Source organism: Centruroides sculpturatus, unplaced genomic scaffold, assembly GCF_000671375.1.
Source record: "Centruroides sculpturatus isolate CEXI.00-Female unplaced genomic scaffold, Cexi_2.0 scaffold1897, whole genome shotgun sequence".
NCBI lineage: Eukaryota > Metazoa > Arthropoda > Arachnida > Scorpiones > Buthidae > Centruroides > Centruroides sculpturatus.
Window position 1 is genome coordinate 60,835 of NW_019385983.1, and position 14,656 is coordinate 75,490.

At 27.3% G+C, this 14,656-nt stretch overlaps 1 protein-coding gene across 1 annotated transcript; it reads left to right on the forward strand.

Moving 5' to 3' along the window:
• The first annotated feature begins 2,448 nt into the window (after positions 1-2,448).
• LOC111612926 (M-phase inducer phosphatase 3-like) lies at positions 2,449-12,557 on the forward strand. The gene is made up of 17 exons (XM_023354218.1): positions 2,449-2,611; positions 2,825-3,036; positions 3,105-3,187; positions 4,623-4,668; positions 7,634-7,700; positions 9,163-9,318; positions 9,390-9,467; positions 9,547-9,678; positions 9,758-9,946; positions 10,019-10,264; positions 10,331-10,406; positions 10,480-10,517; positions 10,596-10,658; positions 11,569-11,667; positions 11,837-11,970; positions 12,046-12,163; positions 12,238-12,557. The coding sequence occupies exons 2-17, from the start codon at positions 2,903-2,905 to the stop codon at positions 12,376-12,378; spliced, it is 1,800 nt and encodes a 599-aa protein (XP_023209986.1). The 5' UTR covers positions 2,449-2,611; positions 2,825-2,902; the 3' UTR covers positions 12,379-12,557.
• The last annotated feature ends 2,099 nt before the right edge of the window (positions 12,558-14,656 follow it).

Below are 14,656 nucleotides of genomic sequence, written 5' to 3' on the forward strand. Positions count from 1 at the left end.
TTAACTATTTTTTACTATACGATAAGTGCTCATTGTTAATGAAAAAGTATTAAAAATTTATGATAATAATTCAATTTTTGTGGACCCTTGACACTTGGAACCCAGGTCTTAAGCCCTGTTAGTCTCTACGTAGATCCGCCCCTGTAGAAATGTTTGCGTGATCCAAATAAAACTCCAAATTTTATAGATTTAAAAATTTTTTACTCTTTCCGCCTTATGGCAATAAGAAAGCCTTTTTTTTTATCAGGCTCATAATAAAGAATCCGGCTAATGAGGAATGGGGCTCGACATATGCGGGACAGGTTTCCCCAAAAAATTCCTGGGGTTTTTCGAATCGTCCCGCCATATTATGACTTTTTAATAAATAAGAAACAAATAACAGGATGGTGTAAAATTATTTTAAAAAAATAAATTTTATTACAGGCAGTATCATAAGATAATGTAAAAAATTGTAATCAACTTACATGTTTTGTTTTTGCTTGCTTTTACAATAGGGAAATTTATGCTGACACACTGTTGTTATTGTTTTATTTTTGGAAATGGTACTAGCGACATTTATTTTTACTTCCTTTTATAATAATTAATATACAGTACATTCTAACAATTATATCTATATTGAGTATTTTTTAGCAAACGCTTTATGTTTGCTAAAAAAAAAAAAAAATTCGGCCTTGCCGACAACAGGGCATCATTCTGCCTCCCTGTTGTCGGCAAGGCCCACAACAGGGCGACAGAATGATGAGACACGGAACCCGACATATCTGGATGGACCACTTTTTTAAAAATCCTGGAGTCAATAATATACGTATATATATACTGTAATGCGAAATTATTATCNTTTTTTACTATACGATAAGTGCTCATTGTTAATGAAAAAGTATTAAAAATTTATGATAATAATTCAATTTTTGTGGACCTTTGACACGTGGAGACCCAGGGCTTAAGCCCTATTAGTCCCTATGTAGATTCTGTATGGAGCCCATACGCATTGAAAGAAATCGTAAGAAACACAATTAAACACATCAAATAAATTGTCAAACTTCGAATTATTATTTTTTTTTTCTAACTGCTTAAATCGCGGGATAAATTCGAAATGAAAGATCAATTGTCACTATACACGTTAAAATAATTAAAGTCGTAACAAACAGCAAAACCTTAAAATCTTCAGCGTGTGTAGCGGCTTCAATTGTAATTTGTAAAGATTTTTCAATTAAAAAAAAAAAAGTAATATTCTAAAAAGAAAGTAAATATTTTTTGAACTTTTTTCAGATTGTTAAATCAAAATCGTATAAAAAAGGGGGGAGTCCGTGTAAAAATAGAATTGAGTGTTTATCGCATTCTTATCTAAAATGATCGAATACCGTAGTTTATATAAAATCAATAAATACTGTAGTAGTATTAAAATAGTGGAGTTTCATGTCTACAGTTCTATATGTTTTATAAAATCCTTTCAGCGTAACGTGTATTTGCACACTAAGCTTATACATTTTTTTTTAAAAAAAAGAATCAGTTTTCCCTATCACGATTCGGCTGGAGTGGCCAGAGGCAGAGCCGGCCCTACCATAGGGCGAACGGAGCAGCCGCTCCAGGCGCTAAGTCCTCGGGGGGCGCCTCAGTGGTAAAGAAAATTAAAGGGTATAAATTAGGGGCAACCAAGGGGGCGCCATAATAGGATCTCGCTTCATCTAAAACTTGCCTCGGGCCGGCACTAGCCAGAGGTATGGGTTGGTATTGGGGTATGGAATAGCATTCTACATATCAATATTAAACTATTCGTGAAAATTTTAGAGGATCCAACTCAGTCTGTAGCCCGGTCCAAAACTTCATCATTTATCATAGATATTTTGACTCGGGTGTCATTTCCCATTGCTTACCCATGTCCGATTTTACTGCATGACCATAATGAATGAAATTATAATCAATATATAGCCCAAAATTTTCTTTTGTTTTCCATTTCACTTATTATTCTGTTTGTATACATCCATTTTTCTAAAACCTTTGCATTCATTCCAACTATTTTTGATGATACTCAAAATCTGCATTTCTTAATTTAAAAACTTTAGAAGATTAACACACAATATGAAAAATGTAAAAAATTAAAAATCCTCCTTAAAATTTATTAATTTTAATTAGCTTTTTAGAAAGATTTTAGGCATTAGAATATTTTTATATTATACAAAACATTATAAAAATATATTTTATCATTACATTAACCACAAAACGCCTTCGCTTTTACATTATCTACAGCCATAACCGAAAGACTGGTGACGTCAACAACGTTCCGTACAATTAAATAAACAATTATCTATATCGCTTCTAAAGCGAAAATTAAGGAGTTATTAATTCACATTACTATATTATTGATATTAATAATCACTTAAATGCGATTTGGAAGAAAGATTTCTTTGTTGTTACTTTGACCGGTTCGAGGCGCCCTAATTCAAACAACTGATCAGTTGAGTCGTGAGTTGGTCGTAACTGCTACGGGAGGTTGGGCGGGGGAGATTGTTGTCTATTGATTAGTATACTCTGAACAAAAAAAAAAAATGTGTTGAATGTTCTTCGATCCGTTCGGCTCTCTTTTATCGTTTCTTAACATTAACATTAACAGGTAGTGTATATATTTCATTAAACTTTCGTATAAATCTTATTTACTTTCAAATCTGCGGGGGGTCGAGTCATAAGGTCATTGTGGCATGCCCCATTCACTAATCTTTTCTTTCAGAAAATTCCTCAAATATATTTTAAAGTTCATAGCATTCTCTTTGTTATATCTAAAAGTTAATATGTATATTTCATGTTTATTACATTTATTATTTTTCAGCTACTAATATGAAATGGTCTGACTGATATAAATTCTTATTGGACTGTGTTGATTTCTATGCTTCTCAAGTGCATTTAGATGGCAGGTTCTGAAGAAAAAACTAGATTGGCTCTCCCTCTTAGACTTAATAATTCTACAACACTGAATTCAGGATGTGGAATGTCACCTGTAACAGATTTAATGTTTAATTTGAGTGGACTGTCTACTGATAGGTATGACATAAAATTTAAAAATAAATTATTATGTAATGTTTCATATTTCTTTCCCTTATTCTTTGTAGTAGTTTGGTAGAAACACCCAAGAGACGAATATCCTGGTCTAGCTTAACACCCAGTTGTTTATCTTCTGTAGATTCTGATCAAAGTAAGAATTTTTATTTTAAACATAAACTTGTTTTTTGAATATATTGCTAAATGAACATAGAAATTATAATGAAATTTTTTTTTATATTTAAGAGATTGTGAACATTTTGAAATACTATTCTTAGATTTTGATATATATATATAAAAAAAATTTAAATACAAAAGATCACATACATAATGTATAATTTAAGAATGCCAAATTTATTTTTTGTTTTACAGATAAAATTTTGATCTCATTTTCAATAAATATTATCAGAAACATTAAATTTATCAATAATGTTTGCTTTTTATTATCTCTAAAGCAGATAGTATAATAATATTAAACAAAAATACTATACTGTATTTTCTATTAAATACTGTAACATTCCATATTGCTTTGGAGAGTATTCTTTATGTAAAATAACTCTGATTTTCTTTAATTAAAAAGATCTGCAGAGATTGAATTATAAGAATTTGTTGATCTGTAGGAGAGTGATTGTATGAGAAGCAAAAAACAAGAATGCTTGTATCTTGCTGATATTACTGATACCCTTGTGAAAATTTCTTCTCTCACAGGTAACTGAAGTTCGTCGTCCTAACCTGTTTCCCACCTGCCTTCCATACAGGTTACAGTGATCATCCATGCTTATTGTGGTGTCAAGGTCGGGCATGGCATTTCCTCTCCTTTTCCAAGCTTTTGTTCATTTATTTTTTCGAAATAAATGGATTCTAGTTATGAAAATTAGGGTGCGGCTAACGATTTTTCAATTTTAATTCATTTTCAGGTTAAACAAGCGAAAGTTATTTCTCAAAGTGCTTACCTTCCTAACTGGTGATGGTATTTCCCCCCTCCTCTCTCTCTCTCTTTTTAATCTATGCATTACATAACCTCTAAGTGAAACTTAGAGGTCATAGAACGGGAACAAAACAAATTTGAACGTTACTTTATGATCGAAAGGCAAACATCTGTTTTTTAGATTTGCATTGTAGCTTCCTGTACCTCCTTTGGTCATAACATCCGCACTTCTCGGTTTCAAGATTACGTCATTAAATAGATTTCATTTCGTTCCCATATCGTTAAGAGAGTTAAAATTAACCCACTCCGTCTGAACTATCTTTTATAATATTTATTGGCTTACTGTTTTGAATGAATTATGCAGCAGTTGAGAAGTGGAAAAAAACCCTTCTTAATCAAGGAGATACAGGTGGATAACTGTAAAAAGGAAGCAACGTATTGACTCGCTCAATCTAGAATATATCCTGTTTTTAACTAAGCACCTGCTTATTAATTTGATTTAAATGATTATTTCTTAAGTTGTCGTTTAAATATGTACGAAAGGAAATACAGTAATAGTATTTTTAATATTTCCAACAATTTTTTTTTTTTTTAAGAATTGAAAAATCACTTTTAAAGTAAACTTCTTTTGTTATATTTAAATATTGATGCTGCTTTTTAGGCTTCAACGAATCTCCGCAACCTGATATTCCCGTTTCGCAGAATAGGTGAGTGCTTTCACTGAGTCCTATTTTTAAGATAACGTTATAAATGCTGATTTCCGTTGTTTAGACTGTAATGTAAACAAGATATAATGTTTGATACTTTATAATTTAATATTGGAAGGATATGTTTTTTTTCTTCATTAAATTTTTTGCTGTTTAATCATTTGGCATTTTCATTTATTTGTTATAAATGTCAATATTTGATTTATTTTTTTAAATAATATCGTGCGAAAAATGCATTAAAAATTCAAATTAAAGAATGTCTAGCTCGTATTTTTATTGTTTATAACTTATGAAAATCATTTTGAACAATTTAAAACAATTACATTAAACCCCCAGAAAATTAATTTTATTCGCGAAAATTGCCTTAAGAACTGCGGATAATAATAGACTAATTAGATAAGTCGGGAATTATTTCATTAAATCCATCTGTTCCCCCTCCCAAAAAGGTCAAAGGAGTTTTGAATGCGACCGTTGACGTGATCGCCTGCATGTTTCGCGACCGGTTTATTCCGTAACTACTATAATTATTTTGCTTTTATATATTTAGTAAATATAATTTTTATGTAAATATTTCGCTTTAAAAATTTTCCTGCGTATATAAATGTATAAAGTAATCGAGTAGTGATTTTAAAAAGCAAACAAAGCTTTTGTAGCATTTTTATTAAAACTCGTCAATAGTCGTATAGTTAAATTTTACGCCAATATATACTTATATGCATATATTTAATTTATTAAATGGAAAATTCGAGAGTGATCCAGCTGCCACCGACGATGAGAATAGAGTGGCCAAAAGCTCTCGCAGCTGTTGCTATATAGATCGTTGATGTCACGCCGCATCCGCGGATACACCAAAAACTGGTGTGGCCAACTACCACATGTCAAGGTTAAAATACATGTTTTAAAATCTGGTTTTTCTCTTTATCGAGCCAAACCGCAATTTTATGAGGAAGCGATGCTCAATGGAAGTTAGCAAATTAGCAAAACCCGTCGCGTTCAACAGATATTTGAACATTTCAAACGGCCACACTTCTGGTTTTTGTAAATCGTGAAGATTATCTGTAATCAAAACCGATTACAATCGTAAATAATGTTTTAAAAAAATCCTTAATTTATGTTAAATACTCAAGTAAAAATGTTAGTAAATTATAATATATTTAATATTGATATAAATGATTTTTTTTGAGTAATAAAAATATTTCAAGTATGACACTTAATTAAAGAAATGCAATTGCTATAAATATGTTTAATAGGTTGGCCGTTGATGGATCGCTTATGTGTTGTTCTCGTTTTTGTTTAACGTGTATTGGTTTAATTATAATAAATAAATAAACCTTGAAAACAAATTCAGTTTTAGGTTCAATGCACTCTCTCTACATACAGTAACTCATTGAATACTTTTTTGCGTAGCGTTACATTTAATAACATGTCAGTCGCTGGATGTCTGACTGCTGTCACGGCAACACACTCGTCTGTTGTCAACCTGAACAGCTGGAGGGATGGAAAAAAGCGCGCATTTTCTAAACACTTTTCGTCCCTCTAAATTTATACATTTAATATTCAATACAGCATTTCAGTATATTAATATTTACTAAATATAAAATGTATGTGTTTATGTATAGGCGTGCCTCGCGCACACAATGTAACTTATATATAATGTATGTGTGTGTGTATATATATTAGACATGTTTATATTAATTATTACGTAATTTAAAAGTTTAATTTTATTTTTAATGCAATTAAACAAATAGGGCAAATAAAATATCTATATATAGGAGTCCTTCAAATGAGGATGCGGCTGCAAAACGAAAAGAAATTTTAAAAACAGTAAATAAAATATAGTTGTACGGTGCAAGCATTAATTAAAAATAATTTTATAGATATACTTATTTAATATTTTATTATTGTTGTCTCGATATAGTTGCCGGGTGCAAGGGCTCCCGAAACGTTTTGAATGGCCTTGTATATGTGTACTGTATATATAGGCCTATATAATTTATTCGTATGTATTTACTTTATTCAATTTATTATAAATATCGTTTAAGCTTGAATATTAATAATTCGTAAACTGTAGAATATATTTTTGCAGTTTCTTGAAATTAAAATAATAAACCTTTGATGATTAAATCATCAATTTATATTAAATTGATAAGATATTTAGTAAATTCTATATTCTAGAAGATGATAATAATATAAAACAGATTTTAGAAATATTTTGATTGAAAATTGAAGCTTTAGGTAGATTTATGTTCGGAATTATTGCAAAATCGTTAAATCACGCATCGTTATTTAATTGATAGCTTTAATAACTGAATTGTAATTTTTCAATACATTTTTTTAAAACTTGATTTGAAGGATTTCAAAGATTTATTTCGTGTTGGAACAATTTTTTTTAGCGCTAACGGAGTTTGATGACGTCACTGATAACAATACTCAGTGGCAGTCGAGCATCTGTCACTTTCGCCTATCGGCACGTGATATCGCGTGCGGAATTATATTTCTTTCGTGATTTTTGTGTTTAGTTGAATCCGCAGAGGATCAATATAAAAATATATCAATATATATAAAGTAAAATCTTTTCGAAAGCCGGTATATTACTCTGCATCTTGCAGATTGGCCGGATATTATCGGAGTGACGGAGGCGCAGATTTTATTCGATACACTCGGCCCCCCTCTCTCTCGACTTATTGTGTAAACTTCAGCTGATTGTCTACCTCAGAAGGGGGATAATCGTAAAAAAGTATCTCGACACTAGTGACACGTGGCGAACACGTGGCACCAACCAGCTGCCGTTATTCTCTCCCGTCTATCAGTTTGCATCCGTTCTGTTGAAGCTGTCTGCATTTGGGCATTTGTGTATAGTCTGCACACGCTGCTGCATCGTTATTTCCAAAATGACAGCATCTTGCTCTGTAACTATGGAGTGCTCTCTATTTATTAATATAGTTCAAACTTCGCTTATTTCCAGATTTCTGAAGAATGTAACATCTCAAAATGAAAGTAATCAGATTATTAGAAGAGTTCGAACCTTTCCAGTAAGTATTGAATTTATTTTTCTGTATAAATTTTGTTACGTGCTTGAATAAATATTTGCAGATATTTTCACATATCTATTGAAATTAACGTTTGAATGTTTATATAGTTAACTTCATCATATAATAAATTTAAAATTAATGATTAAATTTAGATATTATGATTTAGTCATGATAAATGGATTTATCACCTAAAACAAATTGCACATAATGTTATTTATCAGAAATGAAAATTCTTGAGTCACAATATTTAACAATTTTTGAAAAATATTCTTATGTTGATTAACAGTCTACTATGCTTAGAATTGTTCTATTTCTAATATTTTAAATTTTAGAATTAATCCGAAATTTAAAACAAAATTTATTATCCCTTTTAATGTTTAATAAAACAATTATTATATGTATATGTTAATATATCTAAAGTTAAATTATCTTTCTGCCATATCCCTTCTACAAGATCTTTTGTTTCTGCTCTTTCTGTATTTTCAGTTTTGATTATTTTGTGTGTTAATTGAATGAAAAACTTGGTTTATATATGCTATTATATAATTATAATTTATATAATAGCAATCTTACAATTTAATTAAGTCTTTTTTAGTCATCACATATAATTCTTTATATATGTAATTTTTATTCTAATACTTTTAAAAATAAAATACAGTTATCATCAGTATATTTCAAAGTGAAGACAATAGATTATTGTTTGTTACAAATGAAAAAAAAAATTCCATTATCAGAGCAGCAGTGTTTTAATTACATCAATTAGTATGCACGAGAAAAATGTTTTATACCTTTTTTTCAACAATGATGAATTTCAATAGGAACAATAGTTAATGTAAAAAAAAATTGTTGATATTTTTTTTATACAAAACTAGAAATTTGTTAGCATTTAATGAAAAATTGTTTTATGATAAATTGCATAAAGTTTTTATTCTATTTGACATTGTAGTTTTAATAAGTAGCAAATTAATTATTGAACAATGAAATTTGAAATTCTAGCATGGCTGATTATTACTGAATTTTTTTAAGAGTGCTAAGAATTATTATAAACTTATGAAATATTAAAAAGATTATTTATTGGCATGTATTAAAATTAAAATAATCATATCTTTTGATTAAGAATTTTATTAATATACTGTAATCTAAAAAATATATCATTACCATCATTGATCTTTTGTTATTAGCTTTAAATTATTATTATTATTCTTTTTCAAAGAAAACATGATACTATGAATAATTGNGAATTGTATTGTCTTAAACACGGAATTAAAAATGGTGGTCCCTGTTTGAGAAATTTAAAATTAATATTAATGAGTAAAGATTAATTTAACATTAAGCTATAAACCATTAGTTTGTAATAATGTTCTAAATAGTGTTTTGTAATGAAATTTATATATCATATAGCATCATAATTTAATTATATGTTTAATGAAGAAATTAATATTTATTTTATTTAACTTTTTAGTTTCATCAAAATCCATTGAGAGATAAAGAAAACATTCCAAGTTGTATGTTGACTGAAAATGTTTCCAGAAAAAAATGTTTAAATACTTCTACAATTGATTCTAATAACAGTTTGGAATTGAATGACAGTGGTTACTCTACTTGCCCAACTAATTCAGTTAGTTGTTTGTTAATAAAAATAAAAAGTAAAATTATTAAAGTTGTGATATCTTATATTTTATCTTACAGGAAGAATCTAAATCTAATAATTCATTGTTACAAAGGATAACATATGAAAGTGATACTAAATTTGGCAATGAAATAAGAGTAATTAAAACTTAATTTAAAATTTTGTCTATTTATTTATTTATTTATATTTATTGAAATATTAAAAATTAATTTTTAGGAATCTGTAAGTATATCTTCTCCTAGTGTTCTATCTTCACCTGGTAGTTCTCAGTCTACAACAGTTAGAAGTACTTTGTTTGCAAATGATGATGGAGACGATTTCTTAGATGTTTTTGGCATAGATAAACAAGTGAGCACTCATTCAAGTTTAAAAATCACATTTGAAATTGATTTATAAATAAACCTTTTTTTATTTGTTTTAATTTTAGATTGACAGTTTAAGTGGCTTTTCAGTAAACATTACAAATTTGCTCACAAAGCCTGTCATTCATTCTTTATCAGAAGAAACATTGCTTTCAGATGATGATTCAAATAAGCAGAAAAATACGGAAGAAAAGAAATTGCATCCCAGAATTCGAAGATGTCTTTCGCTGATGTCTGAATGTGATCTGAAAATTGTAATTTCATTTCAATCAAATGTTAAAATGTTTTGATATAATATTAATTATAAAAATTATGTTGAATTTCAGACCAAAACTGGATTGGATTCACTTTATCAGTGGAAAAAACACAGCTCCTCCTGTGATATTAATGATCCTCAAAATTCTCAAATAAATAATAATCCTACAGATACCAATAACAATACTAGAAATTTTATAATAACTGAAACAAAACCAGCATTTAAGCGACCTGATCCACCAAAAGATCTTTTCTGTCCTATTCAAAGTAAACGTAGGAAAAGTGTGCCATTAGTTCCTCTACTAAATGATACAAAAGTAAATAGTATTTAAATATTAATTCATATGCACAAATCAGTCTTTACATTATGTTTATTTTTTCAGTTATCTGTAAAGAAATCGCCACTTCAAAGATGCCATTCTGAAACAGAAGCAACTATTATGAAAGCATTACAAAAATGTAAGTGTAGAAAAAGATTGTTAGACTGATAATTTTGATCAGTAATTTTATTTAAATATTTTAATATTTTTAGCTGTACAGGAACCTGACTTAATAGGGGATTTTTCTAAAGTAAGAACAATTTTTTAAATTCATTTTTTTGTTCTATTAATATACTGATCAAATTAATAATTTTTATTTTAATTATAGCCTTTTGCTCTGCCTTTAGTAAAAGGTAAACACCAAGATGTGAAAACAATAACTGCTTCTACAGTAAGTAATATTTTGAGTGATTTAAAAAGTAAAAAGACAAGAGCTTTAATGTTTTCAAAAAGTAACTTTCCAAAATGTTAGTTTGTTAATTCTTAATTTAACAGTTGAAATCAATATTTATTTCAATATGTAAGTAATGAAGTCATTAAAGAAATGAAATATTGTTCCTTAAGAAACAAATTAAAATATAATTTCAAGAACATTGTCATATTTTAATTTAGAAACAGATTTTAAAAAAATGGTAATTTATATTTAATGAATAGATGATGCTTTTCTTGTTAAAATTGCATAAATTAAACATCTCACAAAAAATAACTGTCAAAAAAAAATTTTGTGTTATTTTCTGTAATTAAAAGTTACTTTACATATAAAACAATTTAAAATTGAAGTTTTGCAAGAAAAAATGAGAGTAATCTGTTTTAAAGCTTTTAAAATATTAGTTGTAAAAATGTAATTATTTAAATTTTTCACTTGTCCTAATATGTCTCCAAATTTTATAAAACTATTTTTAAAAAATTTCTTAACATATTCATATTCAGAAAATTAAACTTTATTGTAATTTCTGGAATTCCAAATGATTCCAGAAGATTAACAATACACCAAAATAAACCATTAAGAACATATAGTTCTGGAAATTCTGTTTATATATCTAAAATAAAGCATTTGTTTTAGAAATTTAAATTTGTTTGTATAAAAAAAAAATGTTTCAAAAATAAAAATATTTACAAGTTAAACTACAAAAACCACCACTCATACTTTTAAATGCAGTGTGAGTTTTACTTTTTCTAATGTTTGGTCATTTTAAACGTCCTTCCTCAGAATAAAAATTAAGATTAAAAATGTTTGACTCAAACAATAATCATATTTCAAGTTTTTAATCCTTTTTTTTAATAATTATTATATTTCACAGGTTATAGATTTATTAAAAGGTAAATACAAGGATGTTGTTGACAGTTTCACTGTAGTTGATTGTAGATATCCATACGAATTTGAAGGCGGACACATTGTAGTAAGTATTACTTAATTTTTGTGTATTTGTAATCAATAAATTGTTATTTAATTTATAAAATGAAAAATATAACATAATTTTAATAAATTAAGTATTTTCTAAAATAAAAAATAATTGATGTTGATTTAAAAATCTACTTAAATATTAATAATAATGTTGTTATTTTTAGGATGCAAAAAACATCTACACTAAAGAGGGAATTATAGACTATTTTTTATCAAATAAAAACAAATTTAATCAAGATAAGAAACGTAATGTAATTATATTCCATTGTGAATTTTCATCTGAAAGAGGTCCTAATTTGTAAGTCGTTTAAAAGAAATGTTAAAATTTTATACAACATCTATACAATTGTCATAACATAATAAATTTTTATAGATATCGCTTTCTAAGGAACATGGATCGAGAAACTAATAAAGACAGGTATCCACAATTACATCATCCTGAACTTTATATTCTTCATGGAGGTTATAAAGCTTTTTATGAGAGTTTTAAGGTAATTAACTTAAGAAAATAAATAAATATGAAAAATACTGTTCTAAATCTGACTAATGAATTGTATTTTAACAGGAATACTGTGAGCCACAGGAATATAAACCAATGCTTCATAAAGAACATGAACAAGAATTAAGACAATTTAAAGCCAAATCAAAATCTTGGAATGGTGACTGTAAAGCAAGGTTGGGCATCAGGCCGGGACTTAAATTCTAAATAGCCATATTTGTAAAAATGTTCAGTATTATACATCTCATCTCTTAAACTTAAAACGTATTGCCATTTCACTGCCAAACAATTGTAATAATGTATTACAATTACTAAAGTAATTATAAAATTTATTAAAAATATATATTTTAAAACTTTACATGATATAATCTTCAATATAATAATTACTTCCAATTGAATTATTTTATGAACAATTTAATCCTTTTTTTTATTTAAAAATTAGTTTTAAATATGGCCAAAATTCATTATTATTAACTGTGAAATATTAAATTTTTTTTGTGTAACAGAATTGAATTTAAACCTTTTTTCTAATCAATTTATATTCCTAAGTGATGTAAATTAAAATTTTTCTCCATAATTTTCAGTTTTGTCTGAAAAACTGCTTAAAAATGGAATGTTTATTGTAATTAGTTCAATTAATTATTTTATTAGTGGTAATTTTTGTTTTCAAAATATCCACACTTAATTGAAACTATTGTCATTGTAATTACCATTTAACATTCTATTAAATAATAGATTTATAATGATAAATAATGATTATTATTTATTACATAATTACATTACCTGCATAAAATAATCACATTGATTACTTTAAAATTGCATTTTTAAATAACTTTTTTATTATAAACAGAATTTACAATAGATTTTGGATAATTCAGTAATTTCATTGATCTTTAAAACTTTTTGCAAATGACTTTTTATACAATTGTACTACATAAATGATATCTTAAAGACAATTATTTCTTTTTCTCTTAGGACTGACATTTTCTTTAAAATGCAAGTGACAATTTAATATAGCATATACTTTGTCATATTTTAATTAAATTGTTCTGTTTTCATGCAATAACGCGAAAGCAAATGAACTGTTAGGAGTATGTATGTATGATTGCATTGAAATTTTGTAGTAAAAAATTATTAAAACTGTACAACTGCCACTAAAAAAATGAAAACAGTTGCAGGGAATGGGTCACTTCTCACCTTTTACTAATGTGAATTTCAAAATTCTAATAAGTTTCCTTCAACAAAATTCATAATACTGGGATTATTCAGTTCAGATATCACAATGGATACTAACAAATCATTCATTGTAGTAAAAATTCAAATACTGGAGTGTAACTATAATTTCTGTAATATCCTAGACATTGTAATGCTTGAAAATCCTGAAATTTGTTTTACAAAAGTGGGAACCTTGCATATAGTAATATAAGGAAAATTTGGATATGTGAATTTGTTTAAAAAAAATGACAGCAAAAAAATTTTTTTTTGTATTTTTACTTTGTATATTTAAAGTAATTATCATGAATAAATAACAATACAGTGAAATTAAAAAAGTATCTTTATTAAATATTTGTTAGTTTTAGGCAGTTAACATTTTTATTGTAATTTCACAAGTTATTTTTCTGATAAATTCACTTTTATTAAGATATCTGTCCAATTAAAAACTACATTTATTTTTATAATTTTAATAAATACTAAAAGCCATTAAATAAGCAAGTTGGTATAGAACACACTGAATAGTTCATGTTTTGCCTTGATATCTTCAGATTGTTATTTAGAAACTTTAATTGCTTGAACAATTTTCATCTGTGAAAATTGTTCAAGCAATTAAAGTTTCTAAATAACAATCTGAAGATATCAAGGCAAAACATGAACTATTCAACTGTTAATTTTTCAAAAACTGATAATTGTTAATGATAAATGGCTCCATCATTAAAATCATGAACATGTTTGACCCATTTGAATATTACAATATATAAATATACCAATTTTCTTATTGTAGTTAAACATTTTGATTCTGCAAAAACAAACTCAAAATTTTATTATAATAAACATGTAACAAGTTGAATAGATTGTTTCCAGTCAAATCAATTTACTACTATTACATAAAATCAAACTTTTAACATTAATTACGAAATTCAATGATTGGAGAGAACAGTTGCATACTGCAATTTTGTATTATGGAATAATTTTGAGATTTCTGAAGTTCTTAGTGCTTATACCATAAAAGAATATTCTGTACTTATATTACAAAAAGATTAATCTTTTGGAGGTTTGACACAAGTAAAAATTTATATCCATTTTCAGAGTTCATCTTAACAACTTTGGCTTCTTAATATAATCTGCATTAAAAAACAGGATCACAAATATTGTTTGGAGGTTTGCAGCATAATACATGAATATAGCCAGGATGCCCAAGGTGGTAAAAATGGCATGCTGCTCCGAGGGACCCGGGTTCAGATCAGAGTTCTAAATCTCTAACATTTTT

Excerpts from the sequence above, each read along its gene's own strand:
- LOC111612926 (XM_023354218.1), top strand. The coding sequence starts at position 2,903 with ATGGCAGGTTCTGAAGAAAAAACTAGATTGGCTCTCCCTCTTAGACTT. Across the intron at positions 9,319-9,389 it reads CTACTTGCCCAACTAATTCA|GAAGAATCTAAATCTAATAA; the intron begins GTTAGTTGTTTG and ends TTTATCTTACAG. Across the intron at positions 12,164-12,237 it reads CTTTTTATGAGAGTTTTAAG|GAATACTGTGAGCCACAGGA; the intron begins GTAATTAACTTA and ends GTATTTTAACAG.